The following is a 25,776-nucleotide window of genomic DNA, read 5'->3' as shown; positions in this document are numbered from 1 at the left end:
GGCTTACATCCTAGCACTGGTCATACTATATTACATGCCTGCTTTATTTAGTAGAATATCAAAACATCATGGGATTTTTTAGAGGATAAAATAGAGTTGCAAATATAAGCGACCGCCTATAAGATACACCGGATAGATGGTATTTAAGATGATACTTAGTATTGGACTCCACGAGGTGGCTGAGGCTTAGCGGATATAGAGAAACCTTCAATCTTGGAAGATATCCGGGTAGCCGAGTTAGGTTGCAATAGAGACCTACTAGAGCTAGAACCGTCTCCAGTGAGATGGCATTCATTTAGAATTGCGCTAATGCAAGGGCGATTTATGGCAGGGTGTGGGAAGAGTGGTTGCCGGTTCCGTCCACCCATCAAGGTGGCGTGCCTGAGTAGCAACTATCAAGTCCGGTACGTTATGCATGGGCGATCTCTGCATGAGTGAAAGACGATTGAAATATAAAGACTAAGGGAATCTGAACTGCTAACTAATCTGAAAACGTAACTCATCACTCTCATCAAACTCGACAAACATGATCGGGAACTTGACATTTAGACCAAATGATACTCGTGCAACATCTGTCCAATCTGAGATCCTTGCAACTTGGACATCAGGAACGCACGAATGCGCTCCGGCAGCCAGGGCGCCAACTCCTTACCATCTCTCAACTGAGACATGGCATCCAGCAAGACTCTGACGTCGTACGTCGAGCCAAACACCTCTGGGACAGCGCGGTCAACGCCGGTGAGCTGGTAGACAGACTCCATTCCCGTACGCACAGCATACTCGGTCGTGAAGATGCAGTCACGGGTCGTCTCGGCGAACTGACCGATAAAGGCAAAGTTCTGTGACCCATCCGGAACAACGTCAGGACGATCTCCAGCCTGTCGTGGCATGAAGAAAGCAGTGATGTATGGCATCATTGTAGGAACGCACTTGACAGCGTCAGCAGCCAGAGTAGCGATCTCGCTGGTTGGCACGCCCAGATGGTATAGCCACTCCTGGACAATCTCTTCTCCGGTGCACTCCTGCATGGGCTTCTTGACATAGTCTCCCTCCTTTTCGACGAGCAGACCATAGATCCAGCCGACAACCGAACCCTTGGGCTGGTTCTTGAAGTGAGGCTGTCGATTCACGGTCCAGCTCATGATCCAGCTCGAGTCACGGACAGTGACAATACCTCCAGTGACGACCTTGCCGCTGAGGGGGTCCCGCTTGCACACCTTTTGGATGTACTCAGGGATACGACCATCCAGAGTCTGGAACGTGGCCGACTCCCACTTTGTGGCCTTGATGTCTCCGCAGAAGACCTCAGGACGTCCAAAGGCGGGATCCTTGGCTGCGATGCGGCGCCACAGATCCCATGCTGGAGCTGGGCCCTCGTGAAGCTTAGGAACAGTGTGGTGATCACCATAGCCCGTGTTTTCAGTCAGAGATCCAATGGTCATGAAGACCAGATCATCAGGGCTCAGAGCTTGGCCGGACTTTTCGCCATCCTTGATCCAATGGATGTAAGTGGCCGTCTTCTTATCCTCCTTGATGTCAAAGTCGACATCCTGAACTTCGGTGTTGTACTGGAACACAACCCCCTTATCCTCAAGCCACGTATGCAGCGGCACCACCAGAGACTCGTACTGGTTGTACCTCGTGAATTTCAAGGTTGAAAAGTCGGGCATGCCACGAATGTGGTTGACGAATCGGTGCAGGTACAGCTTCATCTCCAAAGCTGAATGCCAGGTCTGAAAGGCAAACATGGTCTGCCAGTACATCCAAAAGTTGCTCTCGAAAAATTCTTGGCTAAAGACTTGATCGATCCTCACGTTCTCAACCTCCTTTCGCGTGGCCAAGAACAACTTGGTCACCTCGGCCTGTGCCTTTTCGCTGAGGGTAAAGAGCTTGCCGGTCTCAGCGTCTTGACCTTGCTTAATGGTGGCTCGCTGAAGGGAAAAGTTGGGGTCTTTCTTGTTGAGCCAGTAGAATTCATCGAGAACGCTGGCTTCGTTTTCTTCAAGGGAGGGAACAGATCGGAAGAGGTCCCAAAGACACTCAAAGTGAGACTCCATCTCTCGACCACCTCGCATGACGAACCCCTTCTCAGAATCATGAATTCCGTCGAGGGCACCACCAGAGATGTTGAGCTCTTCAAGGATGGTGATGTTCTTGCCTGGCATCTGAGCGTCACGGACAAGGAATGCGGCTGTGGAGAGACCAGACAGTCCAGAGCCAACAATCCAAGCCTTCTTCTTCTCGATGCCCTCAGGCTTGAGAGGACGAGCAAAGGCTTCGTAGTTTCCCTTGCTGTAGTACATTGTGAAAAGATGTAATATTCAATGTGAACTTGTTGATGCTTGTTTCGTTGTCGTTATGATAGACATTTTCGCAAATCGACGCGATGAAGCATAGTATTTATGCTTAGGCATCTCGTGACAATATCCAAGCAAAAAATGGAATTCTCACGACAATCAGATCATACACAGCCTGTGATGCAATTGAATTCGTCGCGTCCGAGGCTTCAATTCCAGACCGAGGATCACATGCTAGCGAAGACCGAGAGTGGGTCAGTCGCGATAGTTATCGTGAAGCTTACGTCGCCTGCTTTCAGTAACGAACGGGTGACGGTGGGGAGATCATACGCGGGACTCGATAGCAGCGTGACTTGTTGTTCTTGGCTTAGTTGATGGGCTTTAAGGAACGTGCGGCGGTGTGAGGCTCTTTTGCAGCCCATTGTGTCCGTTGCCAAGCTGTCGGTAGTGACGCGCCGCGTCCACGGTACTGAAGGATTCTAGAAGCCGAGGTGACAGCTTTCGGCCCTTCAGGGGCTGAGGTGCATGAATTTGGCAGTTGACAATGATGCTATTGGTCAGTATGATAAGACTACTTGTGAGCATGGCCACGAAAGTCTCCAAGGTTCTCGACATTCCCACTGCATTCACATTTTCGTTCGTATTTCCATTCATGTGATTTCCCATTGACATTGTTTTACTGTATGGTCCGTGTCACTCAGTGTCCATTTACAGAAGCAGCACCTATTCCTCTTTTGCTCCATCAACACTTAGAAGCGCATCTGCTGAAACCCCTTCTCCAACAAGACCTGCTCCATCTCTCTATGGCCTTTGGATATGGCCAAATCAAGCGGCGTCCTTCCGTTATTATTCTTGAGGTTCTGGTTCGCTCCCGCTCTCAACAACGCTCGTGCAGCCTCAATGTGATTCTCGTAGGCTGCCATGTGCAAGGGAGTCCACCCCTCTTCCTGCGCGATATTTGGATTCGCTCCAGATGAGAGTAGGTATTGAATGGCATTAGTATTGCCATGGTTTGCAGCAAGACTCAATGGGGTCCATCCAACGTTGGTTTGAACAGATGTGTCGCATCCATGCGCGAGCAGAACCTGCACGACGTCTACCCGGTTCTTCTTGGCGGCCACATGCAACGGCGTCCAGCTGCTGCTATTCGGGGCCCTCATGTTGGCGCCGCGCTTGATGAGCATCTTGACAGTCTCAGGATAACCCTCGCCTGCTGCAACACCCAGTGGTGTCCACCCACTATCATTGCGAGTTTCGATATCCGTCTTTCGGTCCAGAAGGGCCTCCACAATTTCCGTGTGCCCATTGCCCGCGGCCGATGTGATGGCGGCCCAACCATCGCTGCTGCGAGTGTCGAGAGGAGCACCCTTCCTCAGCAGCATCCTCACAATCTCCAGGTGACCGTTGCAGGAGGCTGAATGCAAAGGTGTCATGTTTTCCTTGTTCTGAGTGGCAACAACTGCTCCAAATCCAAGTAAACTCCGAGCTATCTCAGAATAGCCGCGATTCGCAGCAGCGTGTATCGGAGTCCATCCGTCCTTGTTTGCCTTATTCGGATCCGCACCAAACTCCAGAAGCAAGACGACTGTTTCTTTGAAGCCACAGAGTACCGCCGTGTAGAGTGGAGAGTGACCACGGTTGTCAGCCAAGTCCTTGTCTGCTCCAGCGTGAAGAAGCGCCTTGACAATCTCGACGTTGCCCTCGCTTGCAGCCGAGTTGAGAGGCGTCCAGTTATTCTTGTTGGGGGTTCTGGGGTCTGCGCCTCTTTGAAGAAGCAGCTTGATGACTTCAGTATGATTCTCATTTGCTGCCGCATTGATAGGAGTCCAGTAATTCTCCCCTGCAGCTCTAGAGATATCTGCTCCGTAGTCGAGGAGAACACGGACGATATCGGCATGGCCAGCGTCAGCGGCCAGATACAGCGGAGTGCATCCAATCGGCGTGAGAGCGTGAACACTTGCTCCATAGCTCAGAAGCAGCTTGACCACTTCAAGATGGCCGTTGGTGCATGCATTGTGCAGAGCTGTATGGCCCTTATGCGAGACATGGTGAATGTTTGCCCCGTATTGAAGAAGAAGCCGTACTACCTCAACATGACCATCGTCCGCCGCTGTACCAACTGGAATCCATCCGGCAGAGTTGGAGATGTTCATGTCCGCGCCTTGCTCTAGCAAGTACCTCACGACGTCGAGATGACCATTGCCAGCCGCTGCATTGAGTGGAGTCATCTTGATCTCGTGGTCCTTGTGAATCAAGTTCTTGTCGACGCCATGTTCAACGAGAATTCTGACTGAGCGGAGATGGCCAAATTTGGCTGCGCAGTAAATAGGTGATTGGCCGTCGGTTGAAGCTGTGTGCATGTCTGCGCCGTATCGTAGCAACATGAGGAGAGCATCCGGTTGGCCGTGGTTGGCTGCGGCATTTAAGGGCGTAAAGCCATGTTCGTTGCCTGACTGATAGTCTCCTCCATGATTGATGAGGTATTCCAGAGTGTGTAATTGTCCAGTTACAGCAGCCGAGAACGCAGGTGATTGGCCATGTTCTCCAGTGGCCAAGATATCTGCCCCCATTGCGACAAGTCTCTGGAGTTCACCAAGATCGCCTTCTCGAGCGGCTACATTGAAAGGAGACGGCTGAGGTCCATCATCGGATTCATCGTCAGAGTCGGCGTTTGGTGGCGCATTGACCGCCTGAACGTATGAGGGTGGAGGAATAGAGGCATGGGCATCCTCTATCTGGTTCCAAGATGGCTGAGGAGGACGAGGAGTCGCGGCAAATCTATGAAACGACTTGGCGGCTTCGACCATGCGCTCCATAGCCAAAGCCAGACCTTGGCGCTCGGCTTCTTCTTCGCTCCCTACAAATGAGAGCTGCTTGGTGGTCTGAATAGCTGTCTCGAGCTGTTGGATCTCAATGGTTAGAACAGCTAATGCTGAGTGAATCTCCTGCTGAGGGGCTTGCCGGAGAAGGGCGAGGCACCTATGAAGAGAGCCAGGTCAGTGCATTGCAGATGCGTCAAAAGAGAAAAAAGTACTTGCATCCGTATCATATTAGCACCGACTTTGAAAGCCATGTGATGACCTTGCAGACGCTTCCGATTGTTCGTGATAGCCCTGATACGCCGACCCATGGTCCACGCCTGTGCACCGGCTTTGAGGAAACTATTTTTGCGGCCACTCTCAATAATGGGAACAAGATCTCTCTTTAGGCCCTGAAGAGTGCCACCTGCGTGATTGAGGTTGTTCTGAAGATTGGGCCACATGCCTAGGCTCGCTGATGGATGTACCATGAGCGTAGACGAGTGGGATCCCCAATTGAGGTTGATCTCATCCAGGGCCTGAGAGGCATAGTGAAGATCCCATCCTAGGCCTGCTAGAGTTGAGTCTTCATCTGGTACCTTGTCTTGAATGAGGCTGTTTGTGAAGCCAACAAGCTGTGACGGGTTAGCCTGCTGCCCCATGAGACACGCATATTGGTGAGATAAGTACCTCGTAGCAGGATCCTTTCAGAGCGGCCGAGCTGCTTGCGATTGACGAAGGATCCATGGCTCCATTCATAGATATGCTCGTGGTGGTGATGGGCGGGTATTCAGACAGTTCTCTTGGCCCTGCCGCTTCATCATCAGGAATTGAAGGGTTTGCTCTGGTCAGGGGCATCTGGCTTATGTTGGCTTGGCCTAGTGGGGAACGGCAGATGAACTAGGAGCGGCTTATTGTTATCTGGTCGATCCTTAGCACGGCAGTGTTGTCTTGTTAATTAAAGCGCCAGGAGAAGTGGAAATTTGACCTCCATTACTGGTAAGACGGTTCAACTTCCGGCCGACGATGGACCAACGGGCTGATCACTAGCTAGCAGGACCAACAGTAGGTCTTGATTGGCTGTGGAATCCACTAGGATATTCTGCCTTTCCATTCGGGCTGAAGACCCTGTTGCATGCTGACAACGCGCTCCATGAGGATTGGGTCAATTCTATGGTGTGGACCGGCGTGCATAGCTAGGCGCTACGACGGTTCTGCTAATCAAAGAAATCTTAATGTGTACTTGATAGACTGTTTCAGCATGCAGCATAGGGATGATGCTCTACCTCTTCTGTGGGCTTTAGGCTCGATGATTCCTGATGGAGGGCAATCTAAACATGAAGAAGGTAAGGAGGCTATTGATAGGAGCTCCTGCCGAGAATTTCCTGATGTCTATTCATGATTTTAACTTTGTTTATAAGCTTTATTTGGCCTGGCCAATAGTGCACAGCCATCTCGCCAACTCTACTCCAAGCTGAGCACCTTGATCCAGCATAATCAGATGGCCTGCATCTTCGATGACTACAACCTCTTGAGCATTAAGGGTCTTTCCCAGCCTGTGCGCATCCTCTGCTGGGATCCATTTATCTTCAGCTCCCCAGATGACCTTGACTGGAATACTCGTTCCAACCTCCTCGTATCTCCCTTCCACCTCGTCTGTGGTCCTTGAGCTTGCCTGACATAGCTCCCGAATGAAGCCTTCCTTTCCACCCTTTCTAAGCCAGGGTGCCTTGAGAGTCTCCATGGTTTCTTTCGACAACTCAGAGAATGCGGCGTTGTGAATGTAACTCTCCAGGATGCCGTCAAAGGCCATGTCGGGCAACTGCTGGAAGTGGTGGGGAGCATCGGCGACAACTTTGAACAGTGGCTTTCCGAATGGCCCAATCGCAACAACATCAATCAGACAGAGACTTGCGTATTGGCAGTCATGGAGTAGGTAGGCCCGCAGACTGACCAAGCCGGCATTGTCGTGAGCGACGACATGGGGCTTCTGATTGCCCCAGTCGGCTTGCCAGGATTTGAAGAGCGCTGCGTAAACTTTGGATTGCCGAGCAAGGTCACCGTCGTACTCTACCACAGGGCTGGAGGTGGCGGCTGTTCCGGGCAGTTTACGCTCTGCGGGTGATTCTCCAAAGCCTGGTCTATCAAAGATGTAGACGTGGAACTGGCGTGCTAGAGATAGAGCAAAAGGTTCCCATAGGCGGGATGTCCATGGGGTTCCATGGATCAAGATGAGTGGTGGGGAAGTCGGGTCACCTAGTGAACCCCATTTGACGGTGTAACTATGAGTCGAGAGTTCATAGTGAAAGGTGTGGTTCAAGGCGGTGCTGTTTGTGGATGTAGCCATCTTTTCTTATGACGAATTATGGTCAAAATGCCAAATCTATGTTGAACGGCGATAGGGTGTAGTGTTTGTATGAGAAATAAGCTTACAAGTGAAGCATGATTAGAGGTTAATATGAGGTGAGAAGCTGGGATATTTATTCCGACAATATGTGACGTAGAAACAGCAGGATTTGACGTGGCTTTTTCGATTGGTAATATGACGAAGCCGATCTTGCATCCGTCCTATCATTTATCGTCTCGGCTCGGGAAGCCTACCCGTTGGTGGTGTTAAGGTGCCTACAATGCTTGATAACCTCCAAAGTGAAACCGAGGCTACAAGTAGCATATCCACATGGACCAGCGTGTTTTATCACCGCCCTCGAGATATTTTATAAAATATTTCACACATGCAACTCGTTTAAATTGTTTAAGATGCTCATATTCCAGTCTCAGACCCTAGCTCCTCGTGGCTGGCCCCTCTTGATGGATGATGTAACCGCGCCCTTCGCTTGACAGAAAGAATCGAGGAAAGAAATTTCCCGCACACATTGTCCCTTCACGCCCTTTCTTCGACAGAAATATTTCCTGATTTTTACAGGAACCCGTCAATTCATCCGATTCCTTGATGTCATCCCTTGGGAAGTACAGCCGACACCACAACTGAGCAAGGAAAACACCATGTCAACAACGACGGCCGTCCAGTTGGAGGTTCTTGGCGGAGGTTACGAAGAAGCTGCACCTCATTCCACGAGATCAAGTCTCCGCTCAACCCGAATTCGTCATTCGGAAAACGCCAGATCGCTTCAGCAAGATGCCTCTGATGATCCAGCTCTCGAAGCCTCGCGCATCGCCGACAGCACCGTTCCAGATGGTGGCTATGGCTGGGTTATCATCCTCGCCTGTGCTGTCATTGGTTGGTGGACCATAGGTCTCAGCTATGTTTGGGGTGTCTACCAACGTGCGCTCCTAGAGAAAGGAGTCGGATCTCCTCTGGCCTTGTCCTTTTGCGGCTCTCTCTCGCCAGCGCTGATGGCATCAATAGGCATGCTCGTGTCTCGGGTGATGCGATCTCTCGGCACTCGCAAGCTCTGCTTCGTGGGCATCACGCTGATTGCACTTGCAGAGATTGGCGCAAGCTTTGTGACGGATCATCTCGTCGGCTTGTTCTTTCTCCCTGGAGTGCCGCTTGGACTCGGAATGAGCGCATGTTTCATGTCCTTCTCAGTTGCTCCAGCTCAGTATTTCTGCCGGAAAAGAGGATTGGCAAATGGAATAGTCATGGCTGGAGGTGGTTTTGGGGGCGCTATTATGAGCGTCGCAACCAACAACATGATTGAACGATACGGTGTTGAATGGGCTTTTCGAATTACTGGCTTTCTCATTGCTGGTACTGGACTTCCTGCAGCTTGGTTGATCAAAGAGAGAACACCGATTCACACGACTGGGCTCATCGACTGGACTCTCTTCCGACAGGCCAACTTTGCTCTCCTATTCTTGGCTGGCGGTATTGGCATCTTTCCACTTCTTGTGCCACCCTTCTTCATCCCCCTCTACACTCAATCCATGGGACTCAGCACTAGCACAGGTGCAGCATTGTTGGCGGGATTCAGTTGCTCATCAGCCGTCGGCCGGATCATTAGTGGTCAACTCTGCGATATCCTCGGGCCATTGAACACGCTTGGGGCATTCTTCCTTGGCAACTCCCTCACCATGATTGCGCTATGGCCAGCTTCGACTACCTTGGCCCCCCTTGCTGTCTTCGCAGTGTTAAATGGGCTGATGAATGGAGGCTTCTTTTCGTGCATGCCTACTGCTGTTGGCAACGTCTTTGGGTCGACTCGTGTCTCGACGGCGGTGGGCATGATAATTGTTGGATGGGTCGCAGGTTATCTTTTTGTGAGTTGTGATCCCCTGTGATTCTTAGACAGATGCTAACAATGAATTATCAGGGATCTCCCATTGCAGGATACCTCCTTGAGGCGTATGGCGGTGCTGATGAAGGACTCCACGCTTACCGACCAGCCATGTTTTATGCTGGCTCCGTGTCCTTGGTTGCTACTGCTCTTGTTGCTATTTTGAGACTACGAATCAGCAAGAAGCCTTTCGCAAAGATCTGAGGCATTGCAAGGATAGGGGCAGTAATTGATGGGAGCAGAGTCTATGGCGGTAGAGGTCCTGGGCGACCACTCCCCGGCAGGATCTGGTTACCTTGTTTAACATCTAGATTAATTGGCATCTCAAACTTGAATCAATCCAAGTAAATACCCTTGATTACCCTGAAGCGCCCGACAGATGTATCTGGTCCAAGAATTGCAGCGCAGATTGCCGAGGCCGCCTTGACACTATCCGGAACGCCTCAGCCAAACGCGTCCAAAACACCTGATTGGAAAAAGGTTCACCAATTCTCCCGGAAATGGAAGTGGCGCAATCGGCCAATTGCGTCGTGTGACGAGCATGAACGCCTGTCTCAGCGTTGGTGGCAACATCACGCCAACTCAGGACCTTGTCTGACAAATCTGCTCGGTTAAAATCATTCAGGAACAAATGCACTGTGATCGATAAGGTACGTATATGGCGAAGCTGACGAGTGAGGACGCGTTTTCTCCAATTGTACCTGATCTACGATCAACAGACGCGTTTTCGAGGTATCGACGTTATCAGACATCAAACGACCAACTCCAGACAAGGCAATTCCAATGACTCAGGGCAAGATTAAGATTGAACGATTCTTGACCGCTTCTTCATGCCTTGTCACGCCATTCACGCCCGAGTCACGAGGAATCGCGTCCGACTCGCGGACGAGCCAAGGTTCATCAGGCGAGTTAATCTCCTGGTCAACGCGCGAAAAGCGTGTTTCGAGGAACATATGACAGTCCAATTGCCAGGGCCACACCCAGATACGGCCTTGTACCACCGAGTCTTGCCGTCAGAATCGGACGAGAGCTCGGTAGATTAGCTTGTGCAGTTCCAGGTATAACAATGCGTAAACAAAGGCCTGCCAACTGAATAAATACCTTGTTAGGCCCGGAAGAAGCTAGCATATCCCGTGTCGATGCACTTCCAAGCACGCGATTTATGAACCATCAACTCTTGGATTAATAACAACACACACACAATGACTGCGGCCACAGCATCCCACATTGGTCTCGTTGACGAGTACCTTGCCAAAGGAACATGGAAGGTTTCTGAGAATTCAAACTCGACATACTCGCACCAGGGCCTAATGCAGTATGTCTCCAATCACATCATCTCCCAGTACTGGTTGGACAAAGTCTACACTGAGGAGATTCGCAAGTACGATAGCGAGAATCGCTTCCATATCCATGATCTGGGATTTTTGAGCGCCTATTGCTCAGGCTGGAGCATTGAAGATATCCTTCTTCAGGGATTCGGAGGCGTCGAGAACAAGATCCAATGTCGTCCACCAAAGCATCTGAATACCGCCCTCAACCAGATTGTCAATTTCCTCTTCACTCTCCAGGGCGAGCTTGCAGGAGCCCAAGCCCTCTCCAGCTTCGATACCTACCTTGCCCCATTTATTCGAAGCGACAACTTGTCTTACGTGGAGGTCTTTAAATACCTGCAGAGTTTCGTCTACTCCTTGAACGTGCCAACTCGAAGTGGATTCCAAGCGCCCTTCACCAACCTCTCTCTGGATCTCATCTGCCCAAGTCGGCTTGGCGATCAGTCCGTGATCCTCGGCGGACAGCTTCATGAAGAATGGGTCTACAGTGACTTTCAGGAAGAGATGGACATGCTCAACAAGGCCTTTGCTGAGGTCATGATGCAAGGCGACGGAAATGGCAACATCTTTTCGTTCCCCATTCCCACCTACAACCTCTGCGAGGGTATTGACTGGGAGTCGCCTCGCTGGAAGTCCATCTGGGAGATGACAGCTAAGTACGGCGTCCCGTATTTTGCCAACTTTATCAACAGCGACCTGGACCCTGAAGATTTTCGATCCATGTGCTGCCGACTTAGACTCGACCTCAGCAAACTCCATTGTCGAGTTGGTGGTCAGTATGGCGCAAGCCCTCTGACTGGATCTATTGGAGTAGTGACTGTGAACCTGCCCAATCTCGCCTACAGATCCAACGGCTCTAAAGAAACATTCTTGGCCGAGCTTTCAGATACTCTGAGGGTTGCTAAGGACTCACTGGAGATCAAGCGGAAACTCGTGGACTCGAATGCGGCTCTTTACCCATACGCGGCTCACTATCTCTCTGCAACAAAGGGCCGGACCGGATCTTACTGGACGAACCACTTCAGCACCATTGGAGTTAACGGCATGAATGAGGCCTTGGTCGCGTTGTTTGGAGAGACCATCGTCAAGCAAAAGACGTTTGCTTTTGAAGTCTTGGACTTTATCAAAGAGCGTCTTCAAGAGTTTCAGAACGAGACGGGCAACCTCTACAACCTGGAAGCGAGTCCTGCAGAGAGTACATGCTACAAGTTTGCGCGACAAGACAAGATACTCTTCCCGGACCGGAAGATTCCGACCTTTTACACCAACTCGACCATGCTTCCAGTTGACACTACCGAGGATCTCTTTGAGGCCCTGGATCACCAAGAGGATCTTCAGTGTTCATACACGGGCGGAACTGTCTTCCATGCCTTTTTGGGTGAGCGCTTACCGGAGTGGAAGTTGGCCCGAGACTTGATCAAGCTCTTGACATCGCGCTTCCGCATCCCGTACATCACCCTCACGCCAACTTTCAGCATCTGCAAGACGCATGGCTACCGCGCAGGAGAAGAACCTGAATGTTTGCTCTGCGGGGAGCAATGCCTCGTCTACTCTCGAATCGTCGGCTACTTCCGCCCCACTAGAGACTGGAACAAAGGCAAAGCTGAGGAATTTACTGCTCGCAAGGTCTACCGGTACATCTCGGACTCGCCACTATCGGAAGCTGGAAAAGGAGAGACGAAGCTTCAAGAGCTTGAACGGCAGGTTGCTGAGATTGATGATATTCCCGTGGCGGGACACATCAAGAGCACTCTGAGCGACTATCCTGGCAAGATGCAAGCGTCCATCATGTTTACCTCGCGTTGCAACCTGGCTTGTCCTTGGTGCCACAATGGACCTGTTGTTAATGGTGTGCGTGACGACGTGACAGCTCAAGATGTCTTTAGGCACATCACTTCAACCTCTCACAAGTGCTTGGTCATCTCTGGAGGTGAGCCAACCATCCACAAGGGTCTCCTACCCTTCATGCGACTCCTTAAGAAGGCAGGAGTGACTATCAAGCTCGACACAAACGGAACTTCTCCCGAAATACTACGCCAGGTCTTTTCAGAGAAGCTGGTTGACTTTGTTGCAATGGACATCAAGTGTGCCCTGGAAAAGTACAAGACGGTTGCCGGCAAGAGAATCAAGCCCAAGGTTCTCCAAGCGAGCATCACTCTCATAAAAGAGAGTGGAGTCCCATATGAGTTCCGTACAACAGTCGTTCCGTCACTCGTTGACATGGAGGATCTATTTGAGGCGAAGCGCTTGGCTGGAGGGGACTTGAAGATGCAGCGTTTCCGCAATGGAGATACGATCTTGGGAGAGGACTATCGAGACTTCCCGGAACATACGGAGGAAGAGTTTGATGCTCTGGTTGCTCAAGTGGCCTAGGAGTGAAGGGCCGTGTGATAGAATGTTTGATGACTTATTGAAGGGTGGCTTTTTGATATTTTAGATTTAAGTATGCTCGCTGCGTGTCTCTTTGGATTGGAATCTCATCGTATTATATACAAAAATATCATATATATACATCTTCTCGAGGTCGTATACTTTTATCCCATCCTACTTCTTCCTTACCGCCATCACCAAATACACCGGCCTTTGCAATACCCGATGCCCCGAGTAAGGGTACGTCTTCAGCTCCTCTGGTGTCGGACGCCACTCGTCGAACCCAGTCAGCTCAAAGCCCGCTTGTAGAAAGGTATTGATGTAGGTTGCAACCGTGCGATGATGCTTCTCAACCCCTTCGATGAGCCATTTCGTCAACCGCACGCCCTCCTTGTGGTAGCTGTCCAGTGGCCAATACTCTCTTCCCGAGGCTTCGTCCGTTATGAAAGCTGGATGGGATGGTGCCGTGTAAACTGGATGCTCGACGGAAAAGACAAACAAGCCTCCACGTTTCAGGCCCCGATGCACATGTTTGACAAAGTCTGTTAGGTGAGCAAGGTAATGGATCGTAAGAGAGCTAAAAGCCACTTCGTATCTATTCACGCAGCTCTCCGGAAGCATCATAGAGTCCATGTCGCCTCGTTCGTATCTGATATTCGGGTCGTCGGTCATGGCTTGCGCTCGGTCAAGCATGTTTTGTGAGATGTCGATTCCGAGGACAAACTCGGCTCCGGCCTTGCGAGCCCATCGAGCAAACCATCCGAAACCACATCCGAGATCCAGTACGCTTAATCCTTTGAGATCGGGGAGGTAGGATTGCATTCTTGGCCATTCTGCGGCACTGCCGAGGCCGTTGACTGAGCGATCGAGGGCGGCGTATTCGGCAAAGAACTTGCCGTTATCGTAGATGTTTTGCGGCATTTTCCGTAAATCGACCACCTCGAGTTATCGTAGTTTTGAAGCAGTATTGAATGAAGTGTCAAGTATTTGTTGGCTCTTGGCTAGTCGGAGAATTCTCCGAGAGGATTAAATCGAGGATATAACGAATATTAACGCGTTGAGAATTAACGCGCCTCTTCGGCCTTTATGACCAATGAGTCAATTCTCCGCTTATGGGCCCTTTTGCATGAGTCATTTGACAAAAAGAGACTGCAGGCCAATAGGTTGCATAATAGCAAGGCAAATCAGGTTTAGTTGGCATGGCATCATTTGAAATCCACAAGACGTATTACTGCCTATGTACCTACGCCATCACTCTATATACAGGGTACTCGTCTCCCTCGTTGACAGGGAGAATATTGAACGTGACATACGAGTCGATGCCCTCGGGCTCCAGCGTCACCAGAGCGTGTGCCGCGTTCTTTTGTCTTGTGCTGACCCAGAAGCTTCCTGCAGGCATTCTGATTTCCTTTCGGATCGTTTCTGTCGTGACGGTCGTCAAAGCGGTACCTTGATAGAGTGTCTTTCCCACTGAAGCGCTCGTGATGTTCAGCGCCTCAACCTCGCCGACAAAGTCTGCCTTGAGGGTATCGACCTTGACTCCGGCGATTTGAAGTCTTTCCGCGGCATCCTTCCACGCTCTGGGGAACACGTAGGCCTCGGGTCGGGTACGAGTGAGATTGGCAAGAACTGGAGTGGTGCTGAGGAATTGGACTGGAAGTTCCACGAGCTTTCCAGACTCGAGCTCAATGAACTGCCAAGTTCTGTTGGTAGGTTGAGGGGCATCGGAGATGACGATATCATCATTGCTCTCTGCAAACTTCTCACGTGCGCCCTCAACGACCTTGTACACCTCATCCGCGTTATCCGCAGCCGTCTGGATGAGAGACTCAACCATGATCAACCCGGCTGCGACTCGTCGCTGGAAGTGCTGACCACCAAGCATGATACCTCTGGTCTCAGTGAGGAAGACAAGAGCCTGGCTCAGGGCAAGAGAGACATCGCCGGCTCGAGCCTCAGTGTTGAGTTCAGTGAAAACCAGAGGTTCCTCCTTCAGAACACCTGTGATGTAAGGGCTCCAGCGCAAGTCATGAGCTTCCATCGCAGCAGCAACGTTGGGCACAAAAGTCTCCTCAGCCAACTCCCGAATATCCTTGTGAATGTTCAAATTCTTCATGGCCGAGATCTGACCATCTACAGCCTGAGCCCACTGATCCTTGGTGCCATATGCGCGGTTGGCGCTATACTCGTGAGAATCAACACCAATGTGAGGGTTAAACTCCGAAATCAACTTCTTGACTTCTCGAGTTTGTGAGCTTGCTTGCTTGATGTGATCTCTGTTGGGGTCGAAACCGGTTGCAAGGAAGCGTTGAAAGTAGGCCACACCATCGGGGTTATAACGAGGAAGAATCATAATGTCCATCTTCTTCAGGATGGATTCAGCCCAAGTAGAGTTGGTATCAAACTTTCCGAGCAAAGCAAGGAGAAGTTGATCGCCGCCTGGCTCGTTGCCATGGACGCCACCTTGAAGATAGACACGGAGCTTCTCGGACGCAGAGGCGTTTGTCTTAGGCTGCGTTGAGGTAGATAGGAAGACATATGGGATTGAACGGCCATCTTCAGACTTGAAAGATGGGTTTGTGTATGTCATCCAGTCATTGCGAGCAGCAAGAGTTTGGAGAAAGTAGTCTAGGGTCGATCAGCGGAACGTCCGGAAGTAGAGTCACATCCCCATACCTAATGTGGCATCGTCGGTTGGGCCACTTGTGCCGTTTTCAAATCCTGCTGGAACGCTCTTGGGGTCCGTGAAAGGTGGAGAGTAAAGTTCAACACCCTCAACGTCTGGAAAGTGCTTGGCGGCCTCATCGCTGTCTCTGACGAGAGCGACCTGGTTGTCTGCGTAGCGGTGCGCTGCCATAGCCAGGCCTACATAGAGTAGGCCAGCGGTGAGAGTGGCTCGGATCGTCATTGTGTCTCCTGCCGTCTTGATGCGATTGACAGTTGTGAGTGCTGGACACCCTCTTCTATGGACGATCGTGAAGGAAGCTGAGCTCTTATAGACTCGTCGGCTGCAGATTTCCATCTCGTGTCCTTGGCCGGCGGCCGGCGGCCAGAGCGTCGCCTGGACCTTCTCCAAATCACAGCGTCTTCAGACTCATCCCCACCGATCTGCGCATAATTAAGTGATAAAGAGATAGGACTACATCCCAAAAAGGTGGTGTTCATCGCCGGGAAACATAAACCATCTCCTGACGCCGGGCCAACCAACGACTGCGACAGATAAGCTTAAACCGATTAAAGAAGGTGCTTAATAGTTTGGCATGTTTAGAAGCTGGGATAGTCGCTGTCTAGGTTGCAATACCAAGGCGGGGGACGTGGATTATGGGGTGTGCCAAGACGCCGGAATGCCTGCCCAAATGGATCCTTCGTTTATTACCCCTCCTTGGATCATTCTTTTCTGGAAAGGTCTTGTGATTGTCATGGCATGATGTCAAGGATTTTAATTATGCCGTTGATATCCTCGGATCTCGCTGTCTATAGTCGACACTTGCGGGATATAACTTGATGTACGTGGGGAGGCTGGGTGATGAAGGAATAAACCCCGGTGTAACCAGTCTTTGGGGCATTTGTATTAGCTATCACTAAGATTAGAGTGTGTGTGTCTATGACTAAATAGGTATGGCTGGTGAAGATTAACATAACGTCGTTTGAGTGCGTAACATCATCAAGCCGACCTCATGTGACGCGCAAGTATCCTGTATTTCTGTTTGCTCTCATGATCCTTCCCGTGAACTTTTCCAACCCAAGCACCCAAGGCAAGAAATTGCCTCATATGCATCACCCATCTCCGGCCAAGGTAGTCCTGGAAGCTTAGCACTTGACATGCGGTTTCCATCCTACCTTTAGCACTCGGGCCAATAGAAGCAAACCAACACAAACTGAACTGCAGAGAGCGGCCCAGATATGCGCACCAGTGTAGTCATCCTTGGTTGCAGACTGTATACGACCACCAATGGGGGGACCGGTCAAACCGGCAAACGAGATGATGCTAAAACACATGCCAATTCGTGTGCCCATGGCATCCAGTCTCTTGGTGATACTTGCGACTCCAGTTGGCATGAGACTTTGGAATGCACCAGACGCAAGGCCGTAAAAGGTCGTGAAAACCCAAATGCCCGCCACGTCGTGGACTGCCAGCCAAGAAAAGGCAACGACAGCCACGCAAAATCCAGCTGGCGCTATCGTGTTGAGGGGCCCAATGCGGTCGGCGATGATGGGCACCAGAACTCGTGCGGGTAGACCTGCACCGTTGATCAGGGTAGTGAGGAGCGAAGCATCAGAGTACGAGAGACCCAGGGCATCTCGGCCATACGAAGCGAGCTACAGTCTGGTCAGCACAGTCACTTTTGGTCTTAGGGCATATGGAGGTATGCCACTCACATAATAGAAGGTGTAGTAGACAGGCAACACGAAAAAGAACAGGCCCGCTACATAAGAGATGTAGAGCTTGTCCTTGAAGGCGTCCCAGTCAATGATTGGTCCAGACTTGCGTGGGGGAAGTCTTGGACGCATAAAGACAGCCACAAAGCAGAACCCGGTCAAGTTGATAAAGCCAAGCACTCTAGCTGTCCAAGGCATTCCCAATATGGGAAGCAGCTCTCGGACGACAAGTGGATATACAAGACCACCAAGAGAGTTTCCAGTTGTCACAAGTCCTATTGCGATGCCTCGGTGTTTGTCAAAATATGTGGCGACCAAGGCAAGTGACGGGGCAAAGATGATGCCTCCGCCAAAGCCAGTCAGGATACCCTGAGTAAGCATCAACTGCCAGTACTTTGTCGAGATGCTCATTAGAAATATCCCAAGAAGTTGCATCGTAGAGCCAATGAGAAAAGTCGGGACAAAGAGGCCAGCATCCAGGAGTCGGCCAGAAAAGGCACTCCCGAAGAACGTTAACCAGACTTGCAAGGAGCCAATCCACGATATGTCAAACGATGATTGAGGCAGCACCGATGTGTAGTAGGATTGAAAACTTCCAAAAGAGTTGACATAGCCCCAGGTTGTGAAAATGACAATCCAGCCCATGGCAACTTGTGTCCATGCCCGTAGACCGCCATCCGGAGGTTCTGGCAGGACGATGGACGATTGATGGGTTCTTCTCGTTCCAATTCTCTCAAGATCTTGTGCCTCCATCGCACTCAAGTTCTGGACAGGTGCCGTTTCAGCCCTATGATGATTGACGTTAGTCGAGATGATGCGATTCTTCACAGACGTTGGGGCAGTTGGGAACTAACGGTGTCGCCGCCGGTATCGGGCTGGGGCTGGGAGATCCGATGTGAGGGGTTGAGCGAGCCATGATTCACAAGGTATGAGGCTTTACAAAGATCACCTTGCAATATTTCTGTGAACAGAAGAACGAAGGATGATCATCAGTATTTACATTCAGGCTCCTATTTCGGAGTGGAGAAACAGGTTACATTTACCTGATGCTTCAAATTCTTCACCATGGATCGGAAATCATAGGCCGACTCGGCTAAATTGCGCATTTGAAGCCCACAAAAAAAGGTGGTTCTCTACGATAAGGATATTTCGGCTGTCGTGGTCGGGAATAACGGTTGCAACGGCCAACGCCTAACAGAGGCATCTAGCAAAGCTGCTAGAACATGTTGGGCAAAAGGCTGAGTTTAGTGAATGTACTGGGACTGTGCTTTTTGGTCCTGACAATAGCGAAGATCTTTATCATGAAGTTGAGACATGTTGAAGGAGGCCAACCACTGGAAATGACTTGTACTTTATGTGACCCATGATAAATACGATGTCACGAGTCCGACTCTCTGGATAAGATAGCATGATTGCAGGGGAATTGTTCCGTAGTACTGCCACGTCGTTGGTTTGAAAGACACGTCATTAATGACAAAGAACAGCTGGCGAGGTGGATGCAAATCAACAAAAAGTCGGTAACACACGATTAATTTTCAAGGCTTCATGCCTACCGATATGATCTTTTCTATAGTGAAGACAATGTTCTATCTGGCCTTACAAACTCGAGTTCCTCTCCGGTTGTGAATTTCTCCAGGGTAACTTTGGGTCATTACCCAACATCAGCCCAATGGCAACGTCAGCCATTCCATCAGTCTAGCAGTGGGTTAACTCGAACATGGAACGTATAGAACTGTAATAAGAGACATTTCAATTGTTTATTGGTGCACGTACTATCAGCCTCTGGATTAGGCAGCGGGGACTTTTCCGATCCATCGGCAAGACCAATCCCGCTCTTCGGAGTTGGCGTCCTATGCAGTAACACACCCACTAGCAACACCACAAGGAGAACTATTTTTAGGTCCTGCCTACTATCGCAATAGAATGAATCTATATGAATGGCTCAATAACTCCTGACTTGGCAGCATTTTGCTGTTTATTCCTCTTTTCCGTGGCGCAATCTTCCGACGTCGCGGAATCCCGCCGCTCAACTCCCGCCCAACAATCTTGACACACGATCCTATTGGACACAGGCGTCTTGGCAAGGCAGCTTCAGCTCATCAACACACGTAAGCGGGTTGTTTTCTTGCGGCCTCGAAGTTCAGCTGGCCAACGGAACATCGTCGTTGAAGCATGTGCTCGACAGGGAATTCAGCCTCACTGGAGTCTGGAAATGCAGTTCAGCTCGCAACAGCTGATAAAATGAGAATGCAATGTCTGTTTGGCAAGATCATGCCTGGATCTCTTTGACACTCAGTCGCGTCAAAATGTCGGAATACACGCACGTCAATACCCGGCCTATGGTCTGGGTCTCGCGCAAGATCATGACCATCTTTTCGATTCTCATCTTTTTCGACATTGGCATGATGGTCATCACTATCATGGCCGTGACTGGCGCTGAAACTGCTGACCCACGGGATGTTGCGCAGGGGGCAAAGATCGATTTCCCCCCGCCAGGTGAACAGATTCAAGCTCTTGAGATTGGCCTGGTAAGCTTCCTAACTAATTTGCTCCCATTCATAAAGTCGGTATTGACTAAGTGATTCCAAGGCGGCATTTGGCCTGTTCTTCCACATCTTGTTCGCTCTCATCTTCCTAGACCGGGTGAAGAAGGCAAAGCAGGCAATGGACTATGCAAGCGGCATTCGACTGACAAAATTTGTACTCTACATTGTTCTACCATTTCTGGTAATCGAGGTGGCTGGCTGGGCAGTCTGTCTCGGGTTCCAGAGCTTATACGCCCCCGTCATCAAACCCCGGAAGCTTCTCGCGTGCCATTACCTCGGACCAGATCTGGTTCAGTGTGGAATGGTTTCTTCATCTTGGGTTGGAGCTATTGTTTATAGGCAAGTCTATAGCCTCTATGAAATATCATCTTCTGACCTTGACTTAGCTTCGTTCATTTCATCTTGCTCATGCTGGTCCTTCGAGCTTACTACCGTATGGACCCAGTGGCCGAGCCCCCACCCCAGTACGCAGGCGTACCATCAGCAGACGATACGCACCCGTCTCTGTCGCAAGACCAAGATGCCCCTCCATCTTATGAAGAGAGGGAATCGGGCTATCTTATCGGCAAATCGACCAAGGCGCAGCCTCAAGCTGTGGAGGTGTCAAGAATGACAACGTTACCGGAGTAAAGCAAGAAAAGGGATTCTGTATTTTGAAAGATAATCAAAGGTAAAACACAAAAAAATCCGTCAATGTTGCGTTACTCGCAAAACGGTGAGGGATCTTTTCGAACCGAAGTTACCAATTCCACCACTTACACCTATGGCTTGCACAGTAGAGAAACCAGCTCCTGAACTAATATTAGGTTTAGTCTGCATGTGACGGAAAACTATGCTGATAAAGTGGTTTTATTTGTCGCACTCTGTTAGCCTAGGTGTGTGACTGTGTGTTCAGCTCTGATAAGCATAAATGAACGAGCCCTTTGTTGTCGTCAGTGTATTCTGTCCGAGGGCCCGACCAGCGATTTCCTAGTTGGCGTTTTAACACATAAATCAAACAAAAGAGATTGAGAGTCTCAACTCTCACTGACTGACGCCAATACGGTCTGGTCAGCCTGCATGTTGACGTACGCTCAAGACAACCCCTTGTCGCCTCGAACTTCATGGTTTTACCCCAGTCTTCTCTTCCACTGCAATTTTAACCAAGCCCAAGGGAACGAATTGTACAGTGTAGTTCCTAGGCTGCCTGAAAGCTCTGGTTGGTTACTCGTTGTCTCGTCTTACCCAATGAAACTACGGCTAGATGTTGCACAGCCGGCCCCTGAAAGCTGTGACTGTCATCCACACAACCACCTGGAGGGATAAATAATCAGTCCTTTTCGGCCGAGTTCTAGACTGGCCAAGGCAGAATGAGCAAGCAATTCCTACTCGCTTGTCGGTAGATCGGCGAGCCTTGCGACCTTAACTATCCAATGATGGTGTCGAGTGGCGTCGATAGTTGCATGCGGCTGAGCATCAGGTGCCCCCTTAGGATGAGACACGTCGAGCGTCTCGCCACCTCAAGGAACCATTTGAGCTTGGGTATCTCAAAATGGGAGAAGATCAAGGAGGCTTGGAAGTTGTGCTGAAGAGATTTTCTTCTTTCCATCAACCGTCTGTCTCGCTCGCAGCATTACGATCGTTGGCAAGCAGTAGGCAATCCCTTGTTGCCCACAAGGCTTTGGATCAGCCACTCATTAAACCCCCTGGTCAACGGTTTGATAAGCCCCTCCTTTTGACCTTATCTGTATCCTTAGGTGCTCATACCTTCTTTCCTGTTTCTTCCCTCCCTTCTCCGCTTTGCTCTGCGGCGCTGCTCCACCGCTTGTCGACAGACTCACGAGCCTTGGAACACGCGTCAAGATGCTGCCAAAGATAGTGTTACTCGCTGGCTGGGCATTTTCTACTGTCGCGGCCAGACTCGTCTTTACCAACAGCAACTGGGATGTCGAGCAGGGGACGCCTTTCACGCTCCACTACGAAGGCTGTGATGATGGCTGCACCATCGCCCTTATGACAGGCGCTTCTGATAACCTGAGAGTCGCGAAAGTAATAACAAGTGAGTTATTATCTTACCTACTCTAGACCTATGCGCTGGGGGCGTGTTTAGGCTTATGGTTAACGATTGCAGCGAGTGCGACCGGCGATAGCTTCACTTTCACTCTGAATCGCCTTGACGCAGGAACATACGCTTTTAGAATTACCAATGGAGAGGATATCTCATACAGTGAACAGTTTGAACTAGATGGAGACTCAAATTCATCTGAGTCGGAAACGGCCGCTTCCTCCGAAACCCTGGCCGAGTCGACAACCACGTTAGAAACGTCAACGTCAACGTCGGCATCAACTGCATCTAGTTCGAGTATCACTGGGCCCGGTATGGGAATTGAAGCATCTCATGCGGTGCATATTGCTAACTAAGCTCCAGCATCTTCGGCTGACTCTAAAGATACTGTGACGTCCACATCATCTGGGACATCCTCAACCCTATCAACGGCCGCACAAGCAACTACAACAGCACCTAGCCCTCCCAAGCATGGACTAAGTGCGGGCGCAATTGCTGGAATTGTAGTTGGAGTAGTAGTTGTCATCCTCATCGTCCTTGGAGCTTTGTTCTTCTGGATGAGGAGGAGAAAGCAGAGGGCGGCCAAAGGATCAACGTCAAATACTGACCCACGCGATTTACAGCCTCAAATTGCTGAGTTGGAACAGCCAAAGAAGATTGATATCGTCGTCACCCCAGCCACGCCGGCTGAGATGCGCGGGTCTACGCCGCCACCTCCGGCTGCGGAGCTTGCAGGCCAGGGAAGATTGCCAGAGTTGCCGAACACGGAGAAAGCCACCGAGAAAGAGTTAGAAGGAAACGTGGCTGCTATTGTACCTGAGTTACAGGGAGATGAGAAGCAGACTGAAAAGGAACTGGAGGGCGACGTGGCTCGTCCTGTGCCAGAACTGCAAGCAGAGGATAAAGCGCTGCCTGCTGAGCTTCCCGCCGAAACCGCACGAAAGGACAATGAAGAGCAGCAGAAACAGTCCCCTGTCTTGCCGTTCACAGAATTACCGACCTCTACCGAGGAGCCACAGAAAAAGGAGACCGAAACGCCTTCCGCAGCCCAAACACAGACCGATACATCAGCATCTCTGTTGCCCAAACCATCTAGCGAAGCTGGATCGACACCTGTTACTGAAACAATTTCTCCAGTGTCACCAGTGTCGGATGAAGCGAGCCACGCAATGCTCATGGAGCAGTATGCACAGCTGGAAGCACGCAGGCAAAGGATCCTAGAGCTCAAGACGATCGAGGAGGAGCAAGCAGCATTACGAGCACGACTGAGCAAGATGCAAGGAGGTAATGGAATAGAGTAACTTTTCAAAGCGATTAAGGAAGCTAGTCGAATTAATTAATTATTTACGGGCCCAAAAAGAGGTATACCTGCTAGAGGGTTCTTCTCATCGGGACTCACCGCAATGCAGCCAAGCTTGAGATGTGTGGCAAACAGCTCATAGTTGTCAGGGCTCTGCAAGCTCGAGTTGCGATCCAAAGCAAGAATCTTTGGGAGTCCCGGCTCCGCATCCAGAGACATGTTTCCAGGCAACCCGGATTTCCGCAGGTTCGCGTGGACCGTCTTTTGAATGACGGTGGATGCTCGGGAGGGAAACCAGCCCCAGGCGTCGGGCCTATCGTAGACGTAGCACCTCTTGGGCAAGATTGGGAGGTCGAAGAATGGGTCGCAGTAACCAATCTGGAGCGATGGCTCTCTAAGGTAAGCCATGAGAATTCTGTCATTGGAGACGCAGTCCCTGTAATACTCGCGACAGAACTCCTGGATGCGGGTAGAGTCTGTTCGGCATTTGTCTGCCGTGTCGGAAAAGATTTTGGCGACATGTTGACGGATCGGCCCGTCCGAGAAGCCAAAAGCTTCCTCCATCCTCCACGCGGGGCCGTTGAGTGCCGCTTCCTGGGCAGCGAGAGACAGTTGAAGGCAGTGGGAGAGCGACTCTCGCATCCTGGGAACTCTCCCGCCACTGCAGTTCTCACGTCGAATCCTCCGTCGTTCCCGGAGGTACTTTGCACGCACGCCCTCGGCAGCTTCACCGTTGACCATGAACTGAAGCTTGTTGGACTGGTAGGGGATGAACCCTGCGATGTGGCGCCCCTTGATCTGTGCGAACGGCAAAGAACCCAGTAACTGGATCGTATGTTCACCGCCGGCCGTGAGGTCGTAGTTTTCAGCAACGTCGAACTTGACACTGATCGTTTTGCCGCTGGGGATGGTGGTGAAATGCTTCCTCTTGAGCCTTGTATAGTCCATTTTCGGCACTATTCCCAAGAAGGCCACGCGTTTGCCTGCCACAAAGTTAGCACGTAGAACAAAGTGCAAAAGACCATTAACGAGCCTCTGGCAAAGATCTCGGCTCTCTTGATTGGAGCCCACTTGTGAAGAAAGGTGGCATAGTTGAGGACCTTGATGCTCTCCACGTTGTGGTTGAATATGGTTGCCTCAAACTCGAACCCGCCCTCACGAACACGCTTCAAGATGACATCCAAAGGAATGGGGTACGAAACATGCACGTTTCCTTGCGCCCCTCCTTTCTGCGGGGAAGCTGTTACCCACGACGCCAGGGCAGTCAGCGCCGTGAGGAAGAAGGTGACTCTCATCGTTGGGAGTATGCCCTGTGTGAAAGGCTGGTAGAGTTGGGGTCAATATTCATAAAGACAGTCACGGCGAGAACCAAGCCGAGACTTAGACCCCCTTGTACAAGAACAAAGGGGGCTGGGGAGCAAGGGTAAAAGTGAACAGCGAACGTGAATAGAAGGGGAGAAAAGGTGAATCGCCAAAAGAGCAGAACACCACGTTGTGGTACTGGGAAGGTCCCCGGTTTATCTAGCTTCCCAAGAGCGGAACTGCCGAAACAATGGAAGTATTCCCAAGCTTGTTGAAGACAGATCACCATTTCCCACTCCGTCTATGATGCTTTTCCGGCAAGAACATTTTCTGGTTCGGAACCCACTCTGCAGAGGGGGGATTTTAAGTTGATCGGGTCTGCTGTGTGAAGCAGGTGAGTGGAGGCTATGATGCGGCTCATGACGCCCTTGACTTGTGCCTGGACAAATCCCGAGATTACGCCTGTGAAAAACGAAGGTGTCTGTAGTTCGGAAATGTTCCCAACATGGTACAATTGGTTCTATCGGTGATTGAAGTTCACGCGAGGTTCAGGTCTTAAATCTCGTTTTCATCTGGTTCCTCACCGTTAGAACCGCACGTAGCGCCCCTCCACTCTCGTACGGATGTTTCTAAACCGAGTTCAGACAGCTAAGGAAATCCCCCATGAGTGGATGTAGATTTGCGCCTCATCTGAGCTTTGACTTGTCGCTTCCTCAATACTGCCACCTCCGCTACCACCCAACGATTGGGCCTCCTCCACTGTTTTGAGGAATTTCCTTGATGCATAGGATGCCACGGTTTGACCATTGAAAGCGGCTGCCACCCAGAAGGGATATGTGGCTTCCAAAAAGACAAAATTGTGGCACCAGCTGTAGATATCTGAAGGCAACCCCTAGTGATTCAATCGATGCGAGTACGCAGCGCAGCTTGGGGTCGGAAAATACTGGAGGGGTGATTGGATCCTGCGAGTGATGAAAACTGATACCCTTGAAGGGGCACAGATGGCTACTTATCCACGGGAAGGTCGCTTTGTATCATTTTTCAAAGCATTCTGGTGACATGCACGAGGCATCATGGCTCTGTCATCACTTGGGAAGGGCCGATCAACTGCATTTTCGACTGATTGCAGCGTAATGATGCATCGGCATGTGAAGTAGCTCCTTCACTGTC

General features: G+C 50.7%; 11 protein-coding genes across 11 annotated transcripts; 4 read left to right on the top strand and 7 right to left on the bottom strand.

Annotated features, from left to right (window-relative positions):
* Positions 1-545: 545 nt before the first annotated feature.
* LRP88_00277 (myosin-crossreactive antigen) lies at positions 546-2,303 on the bottom strand (the record flags this gene model as incomplete). Its single annotated transcript, XM_083236993.1, has 1 exon — positions 546-2,303. The coding sequence occupies one exon, from the start codon at positions 2,301-2,303 to the stop codon at positions 546-548; it is 1,758 nt and encodes a 585-aa protein (XP_083107362.1).
* A 743-nt stretch (positions 2,304-3,046) lies between these two features.
* LRP88_00276 (ankyrin repeat domain-containing protein) lies at positions 3,047-5,842 on the bottom strand (the record flags this gene model as incomplete). The annotated part of the gene is made up of 3 exons (XM_083236992.1): positions 3,047-5,276; positions 5,597-5,730; positions 5,786-5,842. 3 exons carry the CDS (start codon positions 5,840-5,842, stop codon positions 3,047-3,049), a joined length of 2,421 nt encoding a protein of 806 aa, XP_083107361.1.
* Positions 5,843-6,518: 676 nt separating this feature from the next.
* LRP88_00275 (Alpha/Beta hydrolase protein) lies at positions 6,519-7,442 on the bottom strand (the record flags this gene model as incomplete). Its single annotated transcript, XM_083236991.1, has 1 exon — positions 6,519-7,442. The coding sequence occupies one exon, from the start codon at positions 7,440-7,442 to the stop codon at positions 6,519-6,521; it is 924 nt and encodes a 307-aa protein (XP_083107360.1).
* A 656-nt stretch (positions 7,443-8,098) lies between these two features.
* On the top strand, positions 8,099-9,537 carry LRP88_00274 (major facilitator superfamily domain-containing protein; the record flags this gene model as incomplete). The annotated part of the gene is made up of 2 exons (XM_083236990.1): positions 8,099-9,316; positions 9,370-9,537. 2 exons carry the CDS (start codon positions 8,099-8,101, stop codon positions 9,535-9,537), a joined length of 1,386 nt encoding a protein of 461 aa, XP_083107359.1.
* A 998-nt stretch (positions 9,538-10,535) lies between these two features.
* On the top strand, positions 10,536-13,037 carry LRP88_00273 (anaerobic ribonucleoside-triphosphate reductase-domain-containing protein; the record flags this gene model as incomplete). Its single annotated transcript, XM_083236989.1, has 1 exon — positions 10,536-13,037. One exon carries the CDS (start codon positions 10,536-10,538, stop codon positions 13,035-13,037), a length of 2,502 nt encoding a protein of 833 aa, XP_083107358.1.
* Positions 13,038-13,208: 171 nt separating this feature from the next.
* Positions 13,209-13,955, bottom strand: LRP88_00272 (class I SAM-dependent methyltransferase; the record flags this gene model as incomplete). The annotated part of the gene is made up of 1 exon (XM_083236988.1): positions 13,209-13,955. The coding sequence occupies one exon, from the start codon at positions 13,953-13,955 to the stop codon at positions 13,209-13,211; it is 747 nt and encodes a 248-aa protein (XP_083107357.1).
* A 322-nt stretch (positions 13,956-14,277) lies between these two features.
* LRP88_00271 (uncharacterized protein) lies at positions 14,278-15,942 on the bottom strand (the record flags this gene model as incomplete). Its single annotated transcript, XM_083236987.1, has 2 exons — positions 14,278-15,662; positions 15,711-15,942. 2 exons carry the CDS (start codon positions 15,940-15,942, stop codon positions 14,278-14,280), a joined length of 1,617 nt encoding a protein of 538 aa, XP_083107356.1.
* A 902-nt stretch (positions 15,943-16,844) lies between these two features.
* On the bottom strand, positions 16,845-18,167 carry LRP88_00270 (major facilitator superfamily domain-containing protein; the record flags this gene model as incomplete). The annotated part of the gene is made up of 2 exons (XM_083236986.1): positions 16,845-17,354; positions 17,415-18,167. 2 exons carry the CDS (start codon positions 18,165-18,167, stop codon positions 16,845-16,847), a joined length of 1,263 nt encoding a protein of 420 aa, XP_083107355.1.
* A 1,553-nt stretch (positions 18,168-19,720) lies between these two features.
* LRP88_00269 (uncharacterized protein) lies at positions 19,721-20,590 on the top strand (the record flags this gene model as incomplete). The annotated part of the gene is made up of 3 exons (XM_083236985.1): positions 19,721-19,942; positions 20,004-20,254; positions 20,347-20,590. The coding sequence occupies 3 exons, from the start codon at positions 19,721-19,723 to the stop codon at positions 20,588-20,590; spliced, it is 717 nt and encodes a 238-aa protein (XP_083107354.1).
* A 1,212-nt stretch (positions 20,591-21,802) lies between these two features.
* On the top strand, positions 21,803-23,305 carry LRP88_00268 (uncharacterized protein; the record flags this gene model as incomplete). The annotated part of the gene is made up of 2 exons (XM_083236984.1): positions 21,803-21,998; positions 22,368-23,305. The coding sequence occupies 2 exons, from the start codon at positions 21,803-21,805 to the stop codon at positions 23,303-23,305; spliced, it is 1,134 nt and encodes a 377-aa protein (XP_083107353.1).
* A 35-nt stretch (positions 23,306-23,340) lies between these two features.
* LRP88_00267 (M35 family metalloendopeptidase) lies at positions 23,341-24,252 on the bottom strand (the record flags this gene model as incomplete). Its single annotated transcript, XM_083236983.1, has 1 exon — positions 23,341-24,252. One exon carries the CDS (start codon positions 24,250-24,252, stop codon positions 23,341-23,343), a length of 912 nt encoding a protein of 303 aa, XP_083107352.1.
* Positions 24,253-25,776: the final 1,524 nt, after the last annotated feature.

The sequence above is a fragment of the Fusarium phalaenopsidis genome (assembly GCF_050370095.1).
Source record: "Fusarium phalaenopsidis strain FUZ10S chromosome Unknown contig_32274, whole genome shotgun sequence".
NCBI classification, from domain to species: domain Eukaryota; kingdom Fungi; phylum Ascomycota; class Sordariomycetes; order Hypocreales; family Nectriaceae; genus Fusarium; species Fusarium phalaenopsidis.
Note: the sequence above shows the minus strand (reverse complement) of the source record. Positions and strands in the feature narration are given on the sequence as shown.